The sequence below is a fragment of the Hypanus sabinus genome, chromosome 10, assembly GCF_030144855.1.
Source record: "Hypanus sabinus isolate sHypSab1 chromosome 10, sHypSab1.hap1, whole genome shotgun sequence".
Taxonomy (NCBI): domain Eukaryota; kingdom Metazoa; phylum Chordata; class Chondrichthyes; order Myliobatiformes; family Dasyatidae; genus Hypanus; species Hypanus sabinus.
The window spans coordinates 123,366,293-123,391,962 of NC_082715.1; the positions used below are offsets into that span (position 1 = coordinate 123,366,293).

The following is a 25,670-nucleotide window of genomic DNA, read 5'->3' on the forward strand; positions in this document are numbered from 1 at the left end:
TCAACTCTCTTTGGATTCTATCACTCACATGCACACTAAGGGCAATTTACACTGGCTAATCAACTCGCATGCCTTTGGGACATGGGAGGAAGCTGGTTCACCGGAAGTAATCCATTTGTTCCCAGGGAGTACGTGCAGACTCCTCACAGTTAGCACCTGAGGTCAGGACTGAACTGTGTCACCAGCTCTGCTAGTGGACAACAGTGCAGTCCTTAGGAGGGCTGTCAGAAAAATCTCGCTATGAATAATGAATGGTTATTCTAAAAAGCCTTCGATGAGGTTATCTTTCTTCATGAGCAAATTTTATTCAAAAGCTTTACTCCTGAGATTCTTACAGTTGAAGAATTCTCCTCATTTATTACTAGTTCTTTTCCACTGCAGGCTTGGGTGTGATTGGTGATGTCAGACATTGTTCAGTAACAGTGCTAACAAGTTGGCACAGGTTCTTGGAGAGTCAGATGCTAGGAACTCCAAAGTGTCCAATTTGTAAATAGCCAGCATCAAGTGCAAACTCAAATCTCAATCTAACACAGGGGTTCCCAATGTTTTTATGCCATGGACCAATGCCATTAAGCAAGGTGTCCGTGGACTCCAAGTTGGGAACCCCTGGTTGAACAAGGTTAATGACAACTCTTTCCTACCGCTCATAATCTCTGCTGTTACATCACCAGGGCACAGTTTGATTCAGAATGCACCACCATTGGCTGAGAAGGTCAGAGGTAAAAGGTCACCGACGAGCCAGACGATGGTCATCTCATTCAGGCTGAGCTCGGAGGTGGGCCCAGATGTAAGCAGACAGGAGTTTGTGGAAGGAGAGGAGGCAGAGACTGAAGCGAGGGTGAGTAATACATCTAATTCATAACCTCCAGCACAGAAGGAGGTCAGTTAGCTGAGCATGCCATGCGTTTGAAATTGGTGACAATCTGCTGCCTCTTTGACATTGCCCTGCCAACATTTCTTCTTAAGTGTTGATTAAAACTGCACTTGCAAGCTTTGACTGAATGTTCCTGCTGCTCTCCTGTAGGCGGTTCATTCTGGTACAGAGCAACACACTTTAACCAGCACTTTAGAACGTCAAAAGCAAAGTGGGTTAGAGCCAATGGATCCAAGGACAGACGTGAACCAATCATCAAAAGCAGCCTTACAGTTTAGCGAAGCTGTTAAGACTGCAAACAAATGTGATCTGTAGGTTTATTTCCAGAGACGTCAGGTACCCTGGTCACAGCTTTGTGTCCATGATATATTGTAATGTGGATATTGAAGTGTTGGCAAGATTACAGATATGAAACGGCCAGAATCCCGAATCTTTTCCCAGGGGTAGAAATGCCAAATACTAGATGGTATAGTTTCAAAGAGAGTTTAAGTGGGATGTGTGTGGCAAGGTTTTTTACACATAGAGTGGTGGGTGCCTGGTGTGTGCTGTCAGGACTGGTAATGGAAGCAGATATGATAGTGGCATTCAACATGCTTTTAGATAGGCATGTGAACATGTAAGGAATGGAAGGTTATGGGTCATGTGCTTCATTCCCTTCATTGCATGAATATTCATGTGCCTCCCTAGAAGCCCCTCAGAAACCCACGGGAATCACGGGCCAAATATACGGTACCTGGTCTGTGTTGTTTAGGTGTTCTGTGTTCTGTGATTTACAACAGGGCTTCCCAACAGTTTTCACGCCATGGACCAATGCCATTAAGCAAGGGGTCCGTGGACCCCAGGTTGGGAAGCCCTGATGTACAAAGACAGCATTGTAGTCAGGCTCTAAAGGATGGTGAGGTTGAAAAGAGAGGACAATGGAGAGCTAACAGAGCTGTTTAAAGTCACAAATGCATTGGAGGTATGTTACATATGAAGAGAATGTTACCAACATCAACGTTTCTGAGGAAGTAAGGGAAGTCTTTCCTCAAGGTGGTTAGAATATGGAACACAAAGTGCTGGAGGAACTTAGCAGGTCAGGCAGCATCTATGGAAAGATGAACAGTCAACATTTCGGGCCAGAATCCTTCATTCAGCGTCTCAGCCCAAAATGCTGAATGTTTACTCTTTTCCATTGGCGCTGCCTGACCTGCTGAGTTCCTCCAGCATTTTGTTTGTGTTGCTTGGAGTTCCAGCGCCTGCAGATTTTCTCGTCTTTAGATATTGATACACTATCTAAGGAAGTGATGGAAGCAAATAGCTGAGAACCTCACAAAGTGAAATTAGCTGATTCATGAAGGAAAGCAGAATGGAAATCTATGGTCAGAGGTTGAGGTGGGGTAGGGAAGGGATCATGATGAGTAAATGCAACTGCACAGGCACATGGCCTTTCATAAATTAAACTGCTGAAGGAATTCTGAATGGTGGACAGCCTCAGTGGAGGGCCATTTTGAGCCAACGCTTTGCATCAGGCCATTGATGCAGGGTTTGGACCTATAATATGACAGCATCTCTCCATAGATGCTGTCTGACCCCTAGACTCCCTCCAGCAATTTGTTATTTTTCCATGTTCCAGCATCTGCAATCTCCCGAGTTGCCTTTGTACTCTATGTCATCTTAATGAGAGACTCCATTTGATAATGAAGGTCATAAGTAAATGTAAAGCTTGGTTTGCCTATTGAGTCTCCTCTGTCAAACTGGGGTTCTTAAACTCCAGTTTGTTGTTAGGTTTGCTGCTAGATTATTCCATAAAACAGGAGACATTGCTCGTAATTATGAGGCCTCCGTTGGTCAGGGTTGACATGGATATTGCGCCCTAGCTGTCTAGGTACGCCAGCCTGGGCAGTACAATATGGAGAGCCAGCTGTTGCCCATGTAGCAAGCTCCCCCTCTCCACGCATCTGATGAACCCAAACGAACGGCAGAGAACGATACAGTTTGGTACCTCCAGCATTGCAGAAGTTGCCGGTCAGCATTGAACTCAACGTACGACTGGCTTAGAGACCCCAGCTCTGGATTTTTCCCTCGGCATTTACTCCTGAGGCCTTCCCCGTGTGTGAGTATAGCCACAAGGCAGCGGAGGCTCGAAATCAGGGGTTTTCTTCTTCTAGGTGAGTTGCCAACCTCGCCGATGAGCCCCTTCTGCCCAAAGTGATTGGTTGTAAGGCACCAGTAACCCTCCTTTGCCCCTTCTCCTGTGGGTAGACACGGTTCTGCCGGGCTTAGTAGCTAGGCCACACGTGAATTCCAGGAGCTGGACTTGGTTGTCAGAGACTATTTGAGATACACACCATTGGGAACATTTAATAGGTAGAGGGAGCTTATCCCCATTACCACCTCCCACTATAGGAGCCCTTGCTCCTAGTTCTGCTGTGTTTTTACCTTGGATTCTGTGGTGGCCTAAGATGTGACTAGACATTGGTTGCCCCTCCATTAAGCCAGTGCCATGGAGAGCTCATTCTGTACCTTTGTTTGATATCTGGTGAAATTGTTGTGGCAGAGATTCTCACAGCATTTAAGAAGTACCTCAATGAGCACTCGAACCACTTGGACATAGAAAGCTATAGAACAAGTGCTGGTTAATTGGATTCATGTAGATGGGTGCTTGATGGTGAGACAGGCCTGGTGGGACAAGGTCCTATGAATGTGCAGTGTGACTCTATGACTCTGCTCTTGCTCCCTGAGATTCTGAATTAACTTGCTTTGACTTTAAACCCCGCAGCCAGCTGACTTCCCGCAGCCCTGCCACGTGGCGATCTCGAAGTCAGCACAGGAGAAGCTGCGGCAGAAACGGAGGGAGGAGATGGAGCATCAGCAGCTGCAGAAAGAGAGGGAGCTGACGCAACAGCTGCGGGACCGACTGCTGGATATCGACCCCAGCAGCGCCTCACTCCCGGGTAACCGGCTGAACGTCAGGGGCAGAACGAGGGAGGGGGAAAGATCTGAAGTGAGAGAATGAGGGAGAGAATGCGGGGAAAGAGAATGAAGGATGGGTTGAGAATCTGAGGGACAAAAAGTTAAAGGAGAGGAATGGGAAGTTTGAGGGGAAAGAGATTCAGGGAGACAGGGAGAGAGAGGGATATTGAAGGAAAGAGATCAATGTAGGGACATGAAACCTCCATACTTACTTAAGTCCATCACCCCCACTGGGGAATAGGCTGCCATCAGCAGCTCACCCAATTCCTCTGTTCTGGACCAGTTTTTCAATTGTCACGAGGAACAGCCCATCTTCGAAGATCTGTCTTTTCCCAGGGATGATGTCCTTGGAGCTTTCTTTTCACAGCAGGACCTGGGACTGCCCGTGGCGGAGTTTGGCAGAGTTAGGGACAGGAAATTTAAGGGGAAAATTTGGAGACGTCAGGGTGCTGCAGGTCTTGAGGGTGAGTTTGTGGAGGAAGGTGAGATTTCATGGAAGGAGAGCCTTAGTCTTATGCATGTTGCATGCAGTTTTGGTTAACCCATTGCAGGAAGAAAGTGGAGGCTTTAGAAAGCGTGCAGAATACGTTTACAGTAACGCTTTCTAAGTGATGGTATAGACTATGTGGAGAGTTTGTTTTCTTGAGAACATTTCTACCTTAGGATAAAAGATTTTGACTGTCAGAATGTTTATTTCGGGGTAGAAAGGTCAAATAGTAGAGGACAAGTATTTAAGGCAAGAGTGAAAAAAGCTCGAAGGAGATGTGGAGGGCAAGTTATTTACACAGAGAGCAATGAGCCCCTGGATTGGGCTGCCGGGGGTAATGGTGAAAGCAGATGTGATAGAGGTGTTTAAGAGGCTGTTAGGTAGGGAATAGAGGCAATATGGATCACGCACATGCAGAAGAGATATAGCTTAAGCTGGCATTGTATTTCTGTTCCTTTGCCCTTCAATGCTCCATACAATGTTCATCCAAACCATGTTGCTTTGAATTTACCACCTTCATCCTTTTGCCCTTCTTGCTCTGCTGTCTACTTATATTAGGATCCTTGCCTTGCAAACTTCAGTTTCAAAGCTCTCATCTTGTTTTCAAATCTCTCTGGCATCTTATCTCTTCCAAATCTGAAACTGCCTTTAACGTTGCAAACCTCTTGAGAGGGAAGTGGAGAAAGCTGGACCTGAAGCACAAAACCGGTTCCTCTCTCCACACGTTCTGCCTCATCTGCTGAGTATCTGCAGCATGCTCATTCTTTACTTCAGACTTCCAGCACTTGCATCACATTTTCTTCATTTTTCTCTTCAGCAGTTTAGGCAAATCTATATTTAATGAAGTAATGAGAGAAGATGAATTATGAAGGTAAACTTAGCAACAACATCAAAGAGGATACCAGAAGTTTTTTCAGATATATAAGGAGTAAAAGAAAGGCGAGAGTAGATACCAGACCAGTGGAAAGTGGAGGACTACGAAATGGTGGACAAATGTAATAAGTATTTTGAGTCAGTTTTCACTGTGGATGAAACTAGCAGTATGAGTGTCAGTGGGCAGAAATGATTGTATAAGGAGAAGGTGCTTGGGAAGCTGAAAGGTCTGAAGGTAGATATGTCACTTGGGCCAAATGGACTACACCCCAGGGTTCTGAAAGAGATCGCTGAAGCGATTGTGGAAGTAATTGCAATGATCTTTCAAAAGTTACTGTATTCTGGAATGGTTCTGGAAGACGGAAAAATTGCAAATGTTGCTCCACTCTTTAAGAAGAAAGGAAAATATAGACCAGTTAGCCTGACTTCAATGGTTAGGAATCTGTTGGAGTTGATTATTAAGGATGATGTTTTGGGGTACTTGGAGCCACATGATAAAGAAAGCCAGAGTAGTTTCCTTAAGGGGGAGTCTTGCCTGAAACATTTGTTTGGATTCTTTGAGGAAGTAACAGGCAGGGCAGACAAAGGAGAGTCAGTAGATGTTGTTTGCTTGGATTTTCAGAAGGCCTTTGATAAGGCGCCACACGTGAGGCTGTTTAACACAATAAGAACCCATGGTATTACAGGGAAGATACTAGCATGGGAAGAAGATTGGCTGACTGGCAGGAGGAAAAGAACCAGAATAAAGGTGACCTATTCTGATTGGCTGCCAGAGACTAGTGGTGTTCGGCAGGGGTAGTATTGGGACTGCTTCCTTTCACTTTATATGTCAATGATTTGGATGATGGAATTGTTAGCTTTGTGGAAAAGTTTGCAGGTGATTCAAAGTTAAGAGGAGGGGCAGGTAGTGTTGAGGAAGCAGGGAGTCTGCAGAAGGATTTGGACAGATTGGGGGAATGGGCAAAGAAGCGGCAGATGGAATATAGTGTAGGGAAGTGTATTGTCATGCACCTTGGTAGGAGGAGTAAAGGCACAGGCTATTCCCTAAATGGGGAGAAAATTCAAAAATCAGTGGTTCAAAGAGATTTGGAAGTCCTTGTTCAGGATTCCCCAAGGATTAACTTGCAGGTTGAGACAATGGTAAGGAGTGCAAATGCAATGTTAGCATTAATTCTGAGAGGACTAGAATATATGAGCAAGGATGAGATGATGAGGTCTACGTATTTTGGGATGTCAAAGTAAACGTCAAGTTTCTTTTATGTACAGGTGCAAAGAAAAACTTACATCAGCATTGCAGGCACGTAACATCAGAGCAACATTTATAAGAACAACATAAATGAAAAGACAAATTGTACACAATGTGTACAAGAAAGAACACAGTTAGAGTAACATAAAAGTCCATTGTATTGGAAAGTAGTCATAGTGTTGCTGTAATGAGGTAGTGGTTAGGGTTGTGCAGGTTGGTTCAAGAACAGAATGATGGAAGGGAAGTAACTGTTCTTGAACCTGGTGGAATGAGACTTTAGGCTTATGTAACTCCTGCCCATTGGTAGTTGTGAGAAGATGGCATGGAGTGGATGGTGGGGATCTTAGATAGTAGATGTCTTTTTGAAGCAGCATTTCAGGTAGATACTACCGATGGTGGGAGGGACGTTGTATTGTGTTGAATCCAGTATTTTCTGCAGCTTCTTACATTCCTGTGCAATGTTTTACTGTATTGAATGCTCTAGTGCAGGGGTTCCCAACCTGGGGTCTGCAGACTCCTTGCTTAATGGTATTGGTCCATGGCATAAAAAAGATTGGGAACCCCTGTTCTATGGCTACGCATGTTGTTTTGAGGGTCTTCAAGCAGAGGCTGGTGCATATTTGGAATGAGCTGCCAGAAATAGTGTTTGAGGCAGGCACATTAGCAATGTTTAAAAACCATCTATATAAGTATATGCCACAAACACAAAATGCTGGAAGAACTCAGCAGGCCGAGCAGCATCTATGGAAGGGAGTACAGTTGATGGTTCGGGCTGATACCCTTCGGCAGGACATATACTTTCTTCACAAGTATATGTTCAGGAGAGGTTTTAATGGGCTATGGGCTAAACATGAGCAGATGGGTCGAGCTCACAGGAGAACAGTCAGCATGGACAGGTTGAGCTGAAGGATCTGTTTCCATGCTCTATATGAGTCTATGTTAAAATGACGGCCAGTGTCCTTCTGTTTTGTGTGCAGTTCAGGAATTACTCAACACCAGGGAGTTCAACAAGATCAACCTCAGTTCCCGGAGCCACAGTCACGGAACTTCACTCCGCAGACGGATCAACCGTCCCTCGCTGCCAAGTATTCCAAATATATCCCAGATGTACAATGTGCCTCGGCATTCCTCTGGTAAGGAAAGAGTGGAAAGTGACTGGTGATGTCCAATCTCAGCTTGAGTCTTACTTTTCCCTGTTTATTTTTTAGTTGATCTGGGAGTTGGGGAAGTTGAGAGAAAGGATTGTTGGGGATTTAATGGGAAAGAGAAGCAAGTTTTGCTGGATTAATGAAAGAACTTCATGTTCTAAAGGTAGAACTGGTTGATGTGATCTTGCCTTTTACTCCTACCTAGTCTGTTAAGTCAGTGGAAGGTCTATTACCTTTACTTCAACCACATTCTGCCTCATTTACCATACCTGGCCAAACATACATCTTTTACTTCTCAATAATATAAAGCACGAAGAGGAGTGTAAGTATCAGTTTTATATCTTCCTTTAGGAAGTCCCAGACAACAATGTACCTTTGCAAAGTGTACTCAGGTGAAGGTGCATAGATCAGACGGGAGCAGGAGTAGACCACTAGGTCTCTCAATTCTGCTCTGCCATATAATCGCATATTGATTCATCTGTCTGTAGACTTAACCCTATGTTCTCATCTGCCTGCAATTACCTTGGCTGCAGTTCCAAAGACTCATGACCATCAGAGAGACAAAAAAGTTTCATCTCATCTTCCTGTTCTAGATTCTCCCATCAAGGTTACGGCCTTCAGGGGGGTGGCGTGTGAAGTGAAGGAGGAACATCCTCTCCTCATCCACTCTGTCAAAGTTCCTCAGAATTTTATGTTTCAATCAAGTTCTCTTCACTCTTCTGAACTTCAGCATTTATGATCCTCGCCTCTGCAAACTTACCTTCTAAGACAACCCATCCATTCCGGGGATTAGTTTAGTAATTTTCTCCTCACTGCTTGCAATGCATTAAAAACCTTCCATAAAGCATGGTATAATGTTGCTTCAACAATGTACCATGTGATTAAGGTTTAACTTTCCTACTTTTATACTTGATTCCTGCTCAGGATCTTCTATGTCAATGAAGTAACCTCCCATTCTTCCAACCTTTAGTGAATGTGAGTCAGTCTTGATCTTTCCTCAGGAGACAACAATCTCCTCCCATTGCACTGCCTCACAAGTATATACTTGTTGGGGTCTTATTGCAAGTGCATTGTTGTTTAACTGATGGGGACTGATAGCCATAACTTGTATCCAGTATCACACACAAATATTAAAGTGAACTAATTGATATTGGTATTGGAGTTGGTTTATAATTGTCACAGATACCAAGATACGGTGACTAGGCTGGTTCTTTTTAAAAAAAAATCTGGTAATTCCTGTAAGAAATATGATGTAGTTGAATTTGTAAGGTGTTAGTCTCTCTAACCTGTCCACTCTTCCCCAGCTCATTCGCTACCTGACTTTCCCCTGGATTCCCCAGAAGGAGAGAAGGAATCAGATGAGGAGAAACTATTGGAGATGAGCTTGTTCTCCCGTCAGGATCAAGGACTGATTGAGGCACTGAAGCTCCTATCTAACAGCGACTGGTCAGAAACTTGATTGGATTTAAACATACCGGCAGCTTTGTGGCAGTAGCTCTGGGTGAGGGGGCTGTTAGGAAGGGCAAGGACAGGGGCATTGGAAAAAAATCCTCAGTATACCTTGAGGATATGGGGCAGCATATGAGCTGGGAACCTGTTCACCAGTTCTTTGACATCTTCACATCTTCCATTTGAAAGTGATAAAAGATGCCTGCCCAAATATGGTAGGCACATGCAAATGAAATGTAAATGACGGGGTTCCATAGGAGAGGGACTTCTTGAACCTGCTCTGCCATTCGGTGGCACTATAGTTGCTCTGCTCCACTATCCTGTCCATTTTCCATAATTAAACATTTCAAAAATCAAGATCCAAGATTTGGATGCTGCAGTCTGGACCAACACCCGAAGTGCTGGAGGAGCTCAGTAGGTCAAGCAGCATCTATAGAGGGAACTGGGCAGTCAATATTTTGGGCCAAGATCTTCATCCAGACCTGAAAATCTATCCTTTCCCATGTTGAATACATCCAATGATTTCACATATGCACACCTCAGAGAATTCCAAAGAAACTCCTCACACAACTCTCTTAAACACATGACTTCTCCTTCTGATATTCTGGTTCCGGATTCCTCCCTGTGAGGTGAAACATCCTCATAGCAGCTGCTTTGTCAATCTTCAAGATTTCTGCCGTTTGGTCCTCCATCTGCCGATCGCCCCTCCTCACCTGGATCCTCTTATCACGGGTCAGCTCTTGCCCCACCGCTTCCCCTCAGCTCTCTCTTTATACTGACTGTCTTCCATCTATTGAAGGGTCTTGACCCAAAATGTCAAATAACCATTTCCCTCTATAGAGGCTGCCTGACCTGCTGAATTCCTCCAGCAGTTTGCTTTTTGCCTCAGTGACTTATAAGCTAGGATGTTCAATAAATATTGACCTCAGATGCTTGGAGTGAATAATTAAAATTCCTATTTCTCATCACTACTTCAGAGGCATTGCTCAGGATGGGTTTTCATTTCAATCCATATGACTTCTTTTTGTGTAGAAGACATAGGAGGATCAACTGTGCCAATGGCAGTAACATTTAGAACAAAGTATTAACATCAGTGTTGTAGTAGTGATTTACCACACGTCAGGAGACTAAAAGGCCTTATATGGATCTACTCACCATCTATTCTGACAGAGGTCACTACCATAGACCCAGATCTCATGAAAATCCCAGAGATAAACTTTTCATTGGCCTGATCCCTGAAAGTTGGCCAGGCCTTTTGGACAGACTTATGCCTTTTGCCCGACGCCGGCCCCCTAGGCTTGAGTCGACGTAGAAGTAGTTTGGACAGACAGAAAATGCAGACTACAGTGGTGCGAGACTTCACAGTAGCATGTGTGTTTGGGTGACAAAGTGCCTGGCTATAAGTGTGCCAGGCACACAAAATGCTGTGATATGATTTCCTATAGTCTGCTGTGTGGATATGGGTTTGCCAATCCCAATCAATCACACAAAGGGTAAAATGTTCAGCAGCAGCCCCTTAAGGCTGTCATAGTTAGGGACAGCTCCCACTACCTGTTACAATGATCCCAGTGATGTCCACCTCAAACAGCCCCTGGCAATCAAGCCCGCCTCCAGACCATCACCCGTGGCTTAGCTACTAAACCCAGCGGAACCGTTTCTACTGACAGGAGAAGGGGCAAAGGCTGGTTACTGGCACCTTAAAACCAGTCACTTCAGGCAGATGGGGCTTGTCAGCCGTGGTTGGCAGCGCATTTAGGAGAAGGAAACCTCTGATCTCAAACCTCCGCTGCCTTGTGGCTACACACACTCATGGGGAAAGCTTTTGGAATAAACTTCAAGAAAAATTCCTGAGCTGAAGTCTCTAAGGCAGCTCTATGTTGAATTCACTGCTGACTGGCAACTCCCGCAATGCTGCTGGTGGCAAACTATTATTCGTCTCTGTCATTCCTTTAGGTTCACGAGGTGCATGGAGAGAGGGAGCCTGCTGCATGGGTTGCAGCTTGCTCTTCATATTGTACTGCCCTAGTCTGCGTATCACACAGGCAGCTAGGACACAATATCCATGGTCAAACCCGACCAACAAAGAGCCTCATTGTTCCTCTGCAATTACAACTTCTGACCTCAAGTCTTAAGTTAGTGGAGATTTGGACCTGTTCCAAGTGACAACGTAAGTCTGGAAGATTGCTCAGTGATCTGATTTCCTTATAGGGAGATGAAGAGGCAAGGGCTGTCTAGTGTCTGTCGCCTGGCCCGATTCCACCAGGATATTCTCCTAACAAGGCTTCATGCTGTCTGCTTGGCAGTGATGAAAGAGGTGAGTAATTTACTAAAAGAATAGCTCTAACATTCTTTTATGTTCATAGTATGTAGCTTTTCCTGGTAGGGATGGCATCTGTTGACAAACCTCAACTGCTCCCGGAGGTGAATAATTTGCTAAGCCTTTCCCAGGAGTGGATAAGCACACATGGCAGATAACCTTCCCTGCATTATTTGCAGAACATTAGTGCAGTATTTTTGTCTCGACAATCTGGCCGCTGCTTTCAGTGTTCTTTCACTGTGTAAGTGCCTTGAATCTCCCAGCTGTTGTGATGGGATCTGAACATGTCTCTGCATCAACGTTCTAATCTTCTGGATGCCAGTCCAAGTAGCTTAATCACATAGCTACTGCATTTACAGACTGGGTCTCAAGTTTCTGAAGAAAAGGAAAAAAATATTTTTTGAGCTATCACTCTTTGAGAATGATGGGTAGCAGATCTGAGAGCACCTGAGAAAAGATATGTTAATGCTTTAGTCTGGCCCCTGTTACAGTTCTAGTCAGGTCTTTCTAATCACACTCATGCATAAATAATCCTGCAACTCAGTGCAAATTTCAATGGCAAGAATCTCCCATTTCTCATGTGTAGTCATTATGCCATTCCATCAAAAGGCCATTCAGCCCATCAGATCTTCACCAGTTCCTATGAGTCCCATTTTCCCTTTCTGTATTTCCTTGTGTTCCACAGAACTTATTCTCTCTCACGTGCTCATCTCACTTATTTGGTGCCATGCTCCACTTTCCTTTCCTATCACATTCCTTCACCTGCAGCCCTTTGTTGCCCCCACCTATCACACGCAGCCTCTGTCAGTATCTTCACCCTTGCCTCCTCCATCTGCCAATCACCTGTCCTCACATGGATCCACCTATTTCTCAGCAGCTCTTGACACACCCTCCTCCCCTCACCTGTCTATTCTGTCCTCTATCCGTGCATTCCTTCATTCCAGATTAAAGGTCTTGACTGTCCATTTCCCTCCACCATTGCTACCTGACTCCAGATTCCAGCAACTGCAGACCCTCGAGTTCCCATCTTCTGATTGTTTCACCACATAGCTATGCTAAGAGATAACATTCAATGTCCAATTAGCCTAGCAGGACTTCTTTGAGAAGCAGGAGAATTGTGGAGCACTGAGTGGAGACCCATGTGGTTACAGGAACTGCATGCAAACTCCGTCCAGACAGCACCTAAGATCAGGATCACGCCCGGGTCTCTGCACTTCCCTCTCATCACCTTCCAACAAGTGGGCCGGTCGCAGAAACCAGGAAGGTGGTTTCAGCAGGAATTAAAGTTCACTGGCTCATGAGATCAACGATACAATAGGTTCTGCAGACACTGGATATCTTGAGCAACACACACAAAATGGCAGCATCTGTGGAGGGAAGTAAACAATTGATGTTCCAGGCTGAGGCCCTTCTTGTAGTCCTGATGAAGGGTCTTGTTCCAGAACATCACTTACTTCCCCCCACAGATGCTGCCTGACGTGCTGAGTTCCTCCAGCATTTCGTGTGTATTCCTGTGAGGTTGGTGACGCTTAAGGTGATTTTTGTTTTTCTCAGGTTAATAACCTGCGATCCAAGGTTGCCCGCTCAGCATTGCTGACTCTCGGGGAGCTCTTCTCCCAGTTAAAGAGAAGCATGGACCAGGAAGTGGAAGAGGTGGCCAGGATCTTGCTCCACAAAACCGGCGACTCCAACGAGTTCATCCGCGAAGAGGCCGTCAAGGCACTGGGCATCATGACGCAAAGTGTGAGCCCGTCCCGGGCGCTGACAGCCCTCATTGCAGGCGGCTTAAAGTAAGGAAGTATGTGAGCTGGGCTGGGTAAGGTGTAAGAGAGTTGGCCTCATCACCAATAGTCTGTGAGATTTAATAAATGCTTTGCCCCTAACGTTGACTACCCTTGTCCGCACTCATTTGTCAAGTGGAGTCAAGCATATTGTCGTGTGCATAAGGACATTGAGGGATACAGTACTGTGCAACAATCTTCGGCACATATATATATATATAGCTAGGGTGCCTAAGGCTTTTGCGCAGTACTCTATTTGTCAACGTGGAGTGGAGAGCAAGTTTGTAAACCTGGCGGGGGCAAAGGATATTGGGAATGTTGAGGCTGGAGCGTTGCATGAGGGGTGTGGGACAGGTGGCAGAGAAGGAGTGTCAGGAGCGGGGGTTGGCGCAGCTGCAGATACACCCAGCCCTGAGACACCAGGCAAGGTCACTTGATCCCAAACAATTGGTTTATTGGTCATTACAGAATATCTCTCTGGTGCTTCCCGCTCCCTCCCCTCTCCCTTCCCCTTTTCCCAACCATGATACCCTTCTCCCTGCCCTCTTCTTATTCTCAGTCTACAACAGAGACCCATATCAGAATCAGATTTATCATCACTCACATATGTCATGAAATTTGTCTTTTTTTTTGCAACAGCAGCAGTACAGTGTGATACATAAAATTATGACAGTAATTTGCAAAACTCATAAGCAGCCTAGTTATATACTAAGAATTTTGCACAGTAATGTAGGTACAATGATAAACTTGTCTGCTGCATTATCACAGGCTTATAAGTACAGAGAACACAATGTAAATTATACAAGACAGTAAAGAAAACACTGCAAAACAAGGTATTAGTGCTAAAACCAAACACACTCAGAGGCAAGTCAATAGTAGCAGAGATGGTCTGCAGTGTTATGTTGCTGAGCTAGGATTAGAGTTCTGCAGGTCAGCTCAAGAACCTGTTGGTTGTACAAATGTGGTGTGGGACTTCAGGCTTGTGTACCTCTTGCCCGATGGTAGCAGTGAGAAGATAGCATGGCCTAGATGGTGAGATCCTTGATGGATAGACGCTGCCTTCTTGAAGCAGTGCCTCCTGTAGATGTTGTCAATAGTGGGGAGGACCATACCCACGATGTTCAGAGATGTGTCCACAACTCTGTGCAGCCTCTTGTGTTACTGTGCATTGGAATGGCTGTGCCAGGATTTAAGACAAACAGTCAGGATTCTTACAACAGTGCCTCTGTTGGTTTGTTAGAGTATTTGCTGACATGCCAAATATCCAGCGAGGTTGGGAACAGTGATGATATTGAGTTCTCATTTTTCTCAGAGGCAAAATTCCCTCTAAATTTGCCGACTCTTGTGCTATACCAACATTAAAGGCCAAGTACAGAATTTAACAGAGTAATAAAATTAAAAAAGCTCTAGCAGACCCTCATGTCCACCCATGGAGTTTAATCTGAGCAAGTGTAATGTGTTACTCTTTGTGAGGTTGAATGTAAAGGATGCTTAACGTTGTTGATATGCAGAGGAATCTGGGTTCCAAGCCCATAGCTCACAGAAAGTGGCCGTACAAGTGGAAGGAACGGCAAAGAAGGCACTTGGCACGGGTGACTTCATGGGTAAGGTCTTTGAGCATAAGGGTCGGGAAGAGTTGCAGCTATACAAAACAGTGTGTAGTTCTGATTGCCCCATTACGAGAAGGATGGGGAGGCTTTGTGAGGGTACAGGGAAGGTTTACCAGGCTGCTGCTGGGATTATAGGCTCCTAAATATACCAAAAGATTGGACAAATTGAATTGTTTACTCTGGAGCATTGGGGAACTGATAGAAATTTATTAGTTTATTAAAGGCATAGATAGACAGCAAAAATCTTTTTCTCAGATTAGAAATGTCAAATATTAGTGGATGGGAATTTAAGGTGGGGGGGGGAATGTTCGTGGGGAAAGTTTTGACACAGAGTGGAGTGCTTGGAATACAGTGGTGGAAGCAGAAATGACAGTGCATTTAAGAGGCTATTAACTAGATATGTGAATATGCAGTGAATGAAGGGAAATGGATCACGTACGGGCAGAAGAGAATTATTTGAAATCAGTGTTGTGTTTGGCACAGACATTATGGGCCTGTTCCCGTATCAGATTGCTCCATGTTCTATGTCAGTGCTGACCGTTAAGTAGTTGCAATTATATGAACACCATTCATGAGCACTGGGTCCATAGGTGTAACAAGCCTGTTTATGAAACCACGTCCCTCAACACTTCTCCTACGCAAATCTCTGTGAAAAGAAAGAATCTCCAGGCCTTGGGGAGAGGGCAGAGGGTCGGGCTGGATTGCTCTTTAATCCATCTGTGGAACCATTCCAGTAAATCTTCCCTGGAGCTTCTCCAGGACCTTTACATCCTTCCTAGCAGTATAGGGCCAGAACTGGACACAACAGATCAGGTGTTACCTCACTAGTATTACAGACAGCTTCAACGTCAGCTCCTGTTTGTCCTCCATTCTGCCATTTATGACTCCCAGAGGATCTTCTGCCTTACTAACAACTCGCTCCTTCTATCCTGCCCCCCATATTCATTGTATATTTGCAGTCCCCTTTACAACAATGCCATGTCATGTATATTATCTTGGCTTGTTCTTTCTGCCAAAATGTATCTTTTCCCACTTCCCAATTCATCGTCAATGAACAAATTGCCCAGGTCAACAGTTCTAATTTCACAGTCTGAAGCAGTTCATTCAGGTCATCTCAATATCCATTGACAAATTAAAGCCAAGCAACCCACCTTCTCATTGCCTCGGAAATGCAAAACATAGTCAAAATAAAGCCAAAATAAAAATGATAATCAAAAACTCTTCGGCCCTGGACATTCTCTCTTCCTCCCTCTCCGATCAAGCAGAAGATGCAAAGAACTCGTGAGTCTGTTGGGGTCATCTATTGCAACCGGTGCTCCTGGTGTGGCCTCCTTTACATCGGCGAGACCTGACGCAGATTGGGGGACCGCTTCGTCGAGCATCTCCGCTCCGTCCGCCACAACAGACAGGATCTCTGCTTCACATTCCCATTCAGATCTCTGCTTCACATTCCCATTCAGATATGTCCATACATGGCCTCCTGTACTGCCATGATGAGGCCAAACTCAGGATGGAGGAGCAACACCTCATATACCATCTGGGTAGTCTCCAGCCCCTTGGCATGAACATTGAATTCTCCGGTAATTCATATAACCATATAAACATATAACAATCACAGCACAGAAACAGGCCATCTCGGCCCTCCTAGTCCGTGCCGAACTCTTAATCTCACCTAGTCCCACCTACCCGCACTCAGCCCATAACCCTCCACTCCCTTCCTGTCCATATACCTATCCAATTTTACCTTAAATGACACAACTGAACTGGCCTCTACTACTTCTACAGGAAGCTCATTCCACACAGCTATCACTCTCTGAGTAAAGAAATACCCCTCGTGTTTCCCTTAAACTTCTGCCCCCTAACTCTCAAATCATCTCCTCTCGTTTGAATCTCCCCTACCCTCAATGGAAACAGCCTATTCACGTCAACTCTATCTATCCCTCTCAAAATTTTAAATACATCAATCAAATCCCCCCTCAACCTTCTACGCTCCAATGAATAGAGACCTAACTTGTTCAACCTTTACCTTAAGTGCTGAAACCCAGGTAACATCCTAGTAAATCGTCTCTGCACTCTCTCTAATTTATTGATATCTTTCCTATAATTCGGTGACCAGACCTGCACACAATATTCTAAAATTGGCCTTACCAATGCCTTGTACAATTTTAACATTACAATTTTAACAATTCCTTCCCTTCCCCCATCCCAGTTTTCCTCTGCTTCCTCCTCCAGCGGCTTATCACCTCTCTCATGGTTCCACCTCCTTCTACCCATAGTGCTTTCCCCTTACATTCCTTCTTCACCCTTCCTGCCTATCCCCTCCCTGCTTCCCCTGCCCCACCCCTTGATCTTTCCCCTTACTGGGTTTTCACCTGGAACCTACCAGCCTTCTCCTTCCCACCCTCCCCCCACCTTCTTTTTAGGGCCCCTGCCCCTTCCTTCTTCAGTCCTGACGAAGGGTTTCGTCCTGAAATGTTGACTGTTCGTTTACGGATGCTGCCCGACCTGCTGAGTTCCTCCAGTATGTTGTGCATGTTGATTTGACCCCAGCATCTGCAGAGTATTTTGTGTATACGATGCAAAGCACATGCCTTCAGGCTCAAGGACAGCTGTTGTCATAAGGGTACTGAATGACAAGATGGAATCTTGACCTCACGATTTACCACATTATGGCCTTACACCTAATTATCTGCATGCACACACTTTCTCTGTAACTAACACTTTATTCTGCATTCTCTTATTATTTTTTCCTTGTACTACCTCGATGTACTGATATAGTGAAACAATCTTTATGGATGGCATGCAAAATTAAGTTTCTCAGTGTACCTCAGTATACGGGACAATAATAAACCAATTACTAATTAAAATGCTCTGCCTCAGGACCATTAATCAACTCAGTGGTCTGCTCAGTTACACATTAAACCCACGTATGAAACCAACCTGACTGCGGACAATTCCATTTCTTTAGTGTTCAACCTGATCCTCATTATGAATCTAATCGTATCCTGCCCCCCTGGGAGGGCAGCTCAAAACGCTATACATGGAACACCCATGTGCTCGTGTGTCTAACTTTTAAAGTTGAAACCCTAACCCTTAAGCAAGCACGAGTATGTTTATAAAGAACCAGTAACTGGCAGCCAAGTTAGAGGACCTGTAATTCATTTCAAAACTAACCCAGCCCATGCAGTTGTGTCTGGGCAGGCTTGGATTGTCTAATCAGGCTCCAGTGTGTCTGGTTTCACATGTCACCTTTCTTTCTTATCACACTCCAAAATCTGCAGACCTTGTTTTCACCAATCACACCACCCGCCCCCCCCCCCCCCAAGCCTCTGTCAGTCTCTCTGTCCTTCCCTCTCCCACCAGCTCCCATCCCTCCCTCAGCTGATTCACCCTTGCTGGCAGCTTCACTCGACTTCACTTGCCCCATTACTGAAACGATCCCACAACCAATAGACTCACTTTCAAGGACTCTTCATCTCCTGTTCTTCATATCTATTGCTTATTCATTTATAACTATTCTTCTTTCTTTCTTTTTGTATTTGCACAGTTTGTTGTCTTTTGCACACTGGTTGAACGCCCAAGCTAGTGTGGTCTTTTATTAATTCTAGTTATTATTCTATTATGGATTTGTTGTGTATGGCCACAAGAAAATGAATCTCTGGGTTGTAAGTGGTGACATATATATATATATATATATATATATATATATATATATTTACTTTGAACGTTGATTTTTGAACTTTCATCCTTTACCTTCCCCTTTGTACACTGGCTATCTCTATTCTGCACTCCCCTAACTTCCTCCAGCAGGTAGTTTTTGCTCCAGTGTGCTTCGTATTTATCACTGGTCTTCCCCACTGCTAACCACCTCACTCGTCTTCCATTGCCCAGCCATCGCAACGCCGTGGTTCGGAAGTGCACCGCCGAGAACCTCCTGCGTGTGGTAGAACACCTTGGAGTTGAGAGGCTGCTGCTGGGAAACAAGGACAACGTGGACCAGATTGTACAGTCTGCGGTGAAGTTCTCACAGGATGGGAATCAGGAAACAAGGTGCGACCAGTGAGGTGGACGGGAGCTGGTGTGGGGACTGGCAGGGAGATGGTGATGATGTTGGCAGCAGGAGGAACCAACGCACAGTAAACGACAGATCAGTCCTCCAGCCAGTAATTGGAATCTCAGAACAGTTACAGAATTGAAGTAGGTCATAAGATCCATGGAGTCCATTCTGGCTCCCTGCTAGAGCAATCCAGCTGGCCCCGCTGTCCAGTCCTCTCATCATGGCAAATTATTTTCATGTGACCATAAGATATATGAACAGAATAAGGCCATTTACCCTATTGAGTCTGCTCTGTCATTCTATCATGGCTGGGTTTTTTTCAGTCTCTTTTTACCAATTAAGAGCTAATAATCTCTGCCAGTGACTTGGCTTCCACTGCTCTCTGTGGAAATGAATTCCAGATTTACCATCATCTGACCGAAGTAATTTCTCCTCATAGCAGTTTTAAAGGGATCCTAGACTCTCCCACTAATGGTAACACCCTCTCCATATAAACCCTATCCAGGCCTTTCAGTGAGATCCCCCATTCATCCTTTTGAATTCTATCGAGTATAGGCCCAGAGTCATCAAATGCTGCTGATATGAGAAGTATCTTTCCTTTCAGATTCTTACATTTCTGATCTCTTGCGTTAGAAGTAAGATTAACTCGGGCCACTTTGAGCCTGGTCTGTCATTCCAAAAAATTCCTGGTCGATCCAAATGTAATCTCATCTCTAGATCCCATCTACCTACGGGAACCTTGCACCTTCTTGTTCCTCAAGAACCTGCCTACCTCTGCTTGAGGAAGAGCAGTGCTTATGAGTCTCAAGAGAAAAATATTCTGCCTCATCTCTGTTTTAGTGGGTGGTCTCCTATTTTAAATAGCTCCCTGGTTCCAGCACTTCATTTGGTTATCCACATTGCACTTTTTTGTAGCTGTCACACTATATTCTGTATTCTTCATGAGAGAGAGAGAGAGAGAGAGAGAGAGAGAGAGAGAGAGAGAGAGAGAGAGAGAGAGAGAGAGAGAGAGAGAGAGAGAGAGAGAGAGAGAGAGAGAGATCAGACTGTAGACTCCGTATATTAAATGAAGGACTGGACCTCTCAGATCACAGTGAAAACTGGCAGTGAAGTTTTGGACTGTGGATATCTTTCCCTGAGGGGGACTATTCAGATTGTAGTACAAACACTGAGGACTATTATGAAATCTTCTTGAGAGGGACATTTCAGCTTGTAGACCTTGTAACAGAGAACATCCCAATCTCTCCGTGAGAGGGACAGTTCAGACCATTGTCAGTGTTTTGGGCTACATCCTGGTATCCCTGTGAGAATGATGTTTCAGACTGTGGAGCCCGTCTTTTGGGGAAGAGTTTAATAACTGACGGGGAGGGCCAGTTTGGTCTGCAGAACCAGTGTTTTGAGAGGCAGGTTAGGTTGCTCAGTGATCACGACACTTTGGATGGGAGAGCTCGTCTGCTGCGGATGGATGGCTGTCAGAAGAGCCTGTATGTCAGGAATACTTTGATCCTTATCTTGCAGTGATAGTGTTAAAATATTTGCATCTCAGATCTTCAGTTAGTGTTCCTGTTGACAGGAACTCTGAAACATCTGTGGAAGTAACTGTCTATTGACAATGTTCCCTCTGGCCTTGTTGACAATGTTCTCTTCAATCATTCACCCTGCCTGTGCTCTCAAACTTGTGGAGGTGACATCACCTTTTTGCTGCCTTGTTAGGTTCTATGGGCGGAAGGTGCTGAATATTTTGCTGTCCCATTCAGAGTTTGGGAGATACCTGGAAAGCTCCCTCATGTCCAAGGATCTGTACCATATTATCACAACTATAAAAAAGAGGGTGAGTGTTATCTACAGTGTTTAACTACCATATCTGCTTCTGTAATTGGCTGGCACAATAGTAGACAAAAGATCCTTCGAGACAAGAGGAAGTAGCTGGCAAAGTAGCAACAGTTGCACGTGAGATATTAGTTCTCAGTAGCTCATGGTTCTAGGTTGTAGAGTCCAATCTTTAACATACTGTGCACCAAGGTCTTAACTCTATCCTGTTTTGATCACTGACTTAACGTGTCATGGTTGAGTAGGATTGTGTCATAATCTATTAAGATTCTAAAATCAGCTAATGAATAATCATTAAGAGTGACCATAAGAACTTGGATGGTCTTTACCAACTCAAATGGTTCATATTTTTTTAAAAAAGGAATTAGCCCTTTTTACCTTGTCAGGTTTATACGTGAACCAAATAACCACAGAAACTTCATATACACACTGGCTTTCATGTCTCAAGGTGTTGACAAGTATTTTATCAAAATCTGAGACCCAGCATCCTAAGGTGATTGAAAAGGACAAAAAGATCTGCAGATGCTTGTAATCAGAACTAAAGACAGAGAATGCTGGAAGTACTTGGTAGGTTGGGCAGCATCTGTGGAAAGAGAAATATTTTGGGCCTGAGAGACTTTGTCAGAACTCTGATGAAGGATTTACACATCTAAAATGCTATTTCTGTTGTCCATCGCCAGACCTACTAAGCTTTTCCAGTGTTCTCTGTCTGTATTTAAGATTTTGTAAGGGGATATTGATTTATTTATTAATTTAGTGCCTTTGAGAAGGTGATAATGAATCACTTTATTATGCTGCCATTGTCCTCTGATGTAGTAGGTATTATACAGTGTTGGACTTGGACTCAGAAATGATGAAGGAATGGCAACGTGTTTCTAAGTCAGGATGGTGTGGGTCTTGGAGGGGATATGTAGGTGGCAATGTTCCCATGCATCTGCTGCCTTTCCTCCGTAATACAGTGGAGGTTGTGGGCTCTTTTGTCCTGGATGGAAGAGGGATCAAATTTGGGATATTCTGGTCTTAAAGGAGTGCCTTACAGGCTCTGGAGCCGATATAGTAAACTCTTAACATATCAAGTGGCCCAGTGATGCCCAATTTCCAAGAAGTGATCAGAACACCGATCAGTGCACAGATCAGGCTAAAAGATGCTGCCTTAATAAATGGCAGTTCTTTAGCCCACTCTGTCCACACTGACCATCCACCACCTACTTATACATTAACCCCAGTTTTTTATGCCCCCTACATTTCTACCAACAATCCCTTATTCAACCACGCAATTTATTGCTACCAGCCCATGCATGATTGGTGTGTGGAAGGAGCCTGGAGCATCCAGAGGAAACCCATGGAGACACAGGGAGAGCCTGTAAAATCCACACGGACTGCACTGGAAGTCAGGAACGATCCCAGGTCTCCGGAGTTATGAAGCAGTAGCTCTTCCCCCTGTACCAATGTACTGTCCCGCTGAGTCGGGATTATTAGTGGTTATTGTTTTATGGGCGTCATCATTTGCAACCACGGCCAGGCAGCTGAGTTCTTCTCTCCTTCCAGCTACTGGGCAGGAGACTGCAGGAGCTGGAACCTTCAATAACACACAAAATGCTGCAACATACAAGACTTTAGGAGGAATCTGAAAGAAGCTTCTGACATTTTTCCTTCTTCAACATGACTTCTGACATCTAACCTGCCTATTCCTACAGTCAAGATGATTGCTAAGTTGACTGTGTGGATTCTTCTGAATAAAGCATTGCCTCCCTAGCTCTGACTTTGGCATTTGCAGATTCCATGTTGGACCAGCTTCTTCTGTTATTTTTCTTCCTTATCCCAAGGAAAACTTGACTTCCTAATTTCCAGTGGCAGTGGTCAGGCATATGAAAAGGAAATGTTGGTGGTGGCCGACATTGCTGCATGGAAGATGGTGCCATTCCTGCTGATCAAAGAATCCTGAGCATACTTCTGCCGCGCCTTATTTCCTGAACCTTGTTAGCGTCTCTTGGTTGTGAGCTTCAAGCCAACCCAACCATCTCAGTTTGGTCAACTGCATCATCAGTAAGGGGTTCTTCCACTCTTGTGCCAACTTTATTAAAATTGGTGAGCACAAAATAATGAAATATTTTATGTTAATCTGGCTTGATTGTTATCCAGGGACTTCGAGATGCTTCTTCAGATCATCATTCGCTGAAGGGTCACAGGTCAAGGGTCAACAGCTCTTCGAATTCTCAGGAAGATCTGCTTACCACTGGAAGGTGACATATAACTTTGGTCTGCATTGGTGAAACGGGATTTTCTAAACTGTCTTCTCAGAGAGGCTCTATGGTGCAGTACTTGGTCACTGTCAAACCAACCTTAAGGCATTGTCTTCACAAAACTCAGTAACTAGGAGCAGAGGTAGAGCACCAGGCCCCTCAAGCTTGTCCCACCATTTGCTTTGATCATGGATGATCTATGCTGATTTCAACTACTCTTTTGCATCAGTTTCCCATAACCCTCAATTCCTCAAGCTTTTAAATATTTACCATTAACATATCTAATGATCTGACCTCCATCATTCTTGAGGACAGAGAATTCCAGAGACTGGTTGTCCTCTGAGAGGTGAAATCTTCTCACACCCCAATTTTAAATGACCTTACTCTGCAACGATGTCCCCTTGTTCATGACTCTCCCACTAGTGAAGCATCTCAACATCTCCCCTATCAAGCTCCCTTAGGATCTTAAATGTTTGAATAAGATCACCTCACAGCCTTCAAAACTCCAAGGAATACAGATACAAATTGTCTCACCTCACTTGCTATGACAATTCTCTCATGCCTGGATGGCCTCCAATGCTACTGTACCATTTGTAGGTAAGGAGACCAAAACTGTGTTCAGTACTTGTGGTGTGGCTTCACCAACATCCCGTGCAACTGTACAAGATGTCCCCTGTCCTCAAACACCAACCCCTTCACCAGCTCCACCATCCTGCCATGAGGGTGTAAAGCTAATGTTGTAGACCAGCTTTTCTTTTACTAAGCTTGCCCAGATTCCCTTCACAAGGAAAAAACAATCTTTCCTTATGCAAAATGGTGACACCCAACCGATGTACAACATTCCGTTTCTCCTGAATTTTACTCATTTCAATTTAATGTAAATTAAGGTTTTTTAAAAAAAAGGTGAAACCTAGTGGACAGTAATTCCTCCCCACCCTCTTCTTTAATCTTTAACTAAAGTTTTCAAGTGATTCCGATTGGTCAGCAAAAATAACGATCAGCTTGTAAGCTCAATGTAAGTGAAAAACAAATCATTTTAACAATGTCTTTCCATATTTTATAAATCCCATTCAGGTCTAATACTTTCCAAAAGTTCTGCTGCCCTCCAGTTCTGACATGTTACACATCCTGGACCATTGGCAGGTTTGCCTTTAGTTATCCCTGCTCTAAGAAGTAAAATCCCACCCTGAATCTGGAATGCAATGTTTGAAATAGTAGTGGAAGCAGAGCGACTGAGAGCATTTAAGAAATGTCTGTGCAAGCACTTATGCCTAGGCATGGAAAGTTATGGGCCAGGTGGTGGAGGAAAGAGTTAATATAGATGGGCGCCCACTGGTTGGCGTGGACACGGGATGCTGAATGACCTGTTTCTATGCTACACGTTCCCACCACGGTCTGTAAGGAGTTGTGTATTCTCCCAGACACTGTGTGGGCTTCGCCCCAGAGCTCTGGTATCCTTCAGTATTTCAAAGATGTATGGGTTAGGAAGTCAATTGGTTACATGGGTGCAATAGGGCAGCATGGGCTGGAAGGGCCTGTTACTGTGCTCGATCTCAAAATAAATACATAACACCATACCTCTCTGACTCTGAATATCTCTGATTCCCCACTTCTCTCTCCTTCTCTGTCTGTCTGCCTCTCTCTCATTATCCCTCTATCTCTCTCTGCCTCTATTACCAAGTCAGAATGGTGGACACTTTCAAGAAGGCATACTTGAAGAAGACAACAACAATAACTAACAACCTTGACCAGAGATATGTGCTCTTCTTATTATCCCCATCAGGGAGGAGGTACAGGTTCCTGAAGACCCATGTCCAGTGATTTAGGAACAGCTTCTTCTCCTCTTTCATCAGGTTTCTGAGTGATCCATCAGTCGATGAAGACTATCTCGTTATTCCTTTTCTTTGCACTGTTGACTCGTTTTTCTGTCTTTGCACTGTGCTGCTGCCATTAAAAAGAGCAAGTTTCACATCGTATAGGTCGATGATATTAAATCTGAGTCTGGTTACGTCTTGAAGATGAATCTGCAGGTCGTCATGTTGCCAGGTGCCTACAACTCCTGTCATTCACAGACATAGAGGTCACAAGTCTCTGAGATGACTCACTGGCGGTGCAGAACAGCCTATCCTCCACTGACTGCTTATACTTCCCGCTGTCTTGAGAAAAGCAGCCAAAATAGCAAGGACTCCTTGCACTCCAATCATTATCGTCCTTTTCTCCACCGGTTAGATAAAGTCCTGTCCCGAGCCTTATAGGCTCATCAGGCCAGTGCTTACGCCGGTTTCCACGGCGTGAAGCGACTGAGAGTACAAGACTCCCCCCAGTCTATTGCGAGGTTAATCCCCAGCATTTTGCTGATATCCATTTTCAGCTGGGTGGACTGGAGCAGTGTGTGTGGTTAAGTGCCTTGCTCAGAGACACAGCACATTGCCTCATCTGGGGCTTGAACTCACGACCTTCAGTTTGCTAGTCTAACGCCTTAACCACTTGGCCGTGTGCCACACTCTTCGCTGGGCAGAAAATATAATAGCTTGAGAACACGTACCTTCAAAGTTCAACGTTAAGTTCATTATCAAAGTGCATTTATGTTAGCATATTCAACCTTGAGATTAACTTTCTTGCCAACATCCACAGTAGGACAGAGAACAGCAGGCTCAAGGACAGCTTCTATCCCGCTGTCAGCAGACCCTTGAGCAGGCCTCTCGTACATTAAAGCCTTTGATCTCCCATTCTAGTTTGTCATGCTCCTCGCTACCTGCATTGCACTTTCTCTGTTACACCATGTTCTGCAATGTATTTC

The 25,670-nt window shown here is 44.6% G+C and overlaps 1 protein-coding gene across 7 annotated transcripts in view; it reads left to right on the forward strand.

Moving 5' to 3' along the window:
* LOC132401061 (TOG array regulator of axonemal microtubules protein 2-like) overlaps positions 1-25,670 on the forward strand; it is an 86,736-nt gene that overhangs the window by 49,300 nt on the left and 11,766 nt on the right. For 6 of the 7 annotated variants that reach the window (XM_059982835.1, XM_059982837.1, XM_059982840.1 and 3 more), the window contains 9 exons: positions 672-838; positions 3,636-3,810; positions 7,413-7,568; positions 8,888-9,029; positions 11,241-11,346; positions 12,904-13,139; positions 18,632-18,790; positions 20,511-20,628; positions 22,770-22,870. In XM_059982835.1, coding sequence (XP_059838818.1) covers positions 672-838; positions 3,636-3,810; positions 7,413-7,568; positions 8,888-9,029; positions 11,241-11,346; positions 12,904-13,139; positions 18,632-18,790; positions 20,511-20,628; positions 22,770-22,870 — 1,360 coding nt within the window. The remainder of the gene's footprint in view (positions 1-671; positions 839-3,635; positions 3,811-7,412; positions 7,569-8,887; positions 9,030-11,240; positions 11,347-12,903; positions 13,140-18,631; positions 18,791-20,510; positions 20,629-22,769; positions 22,871-25,670) is intronic. The other variant, XM_059982836.1, reaches the window with a different exon arrangement.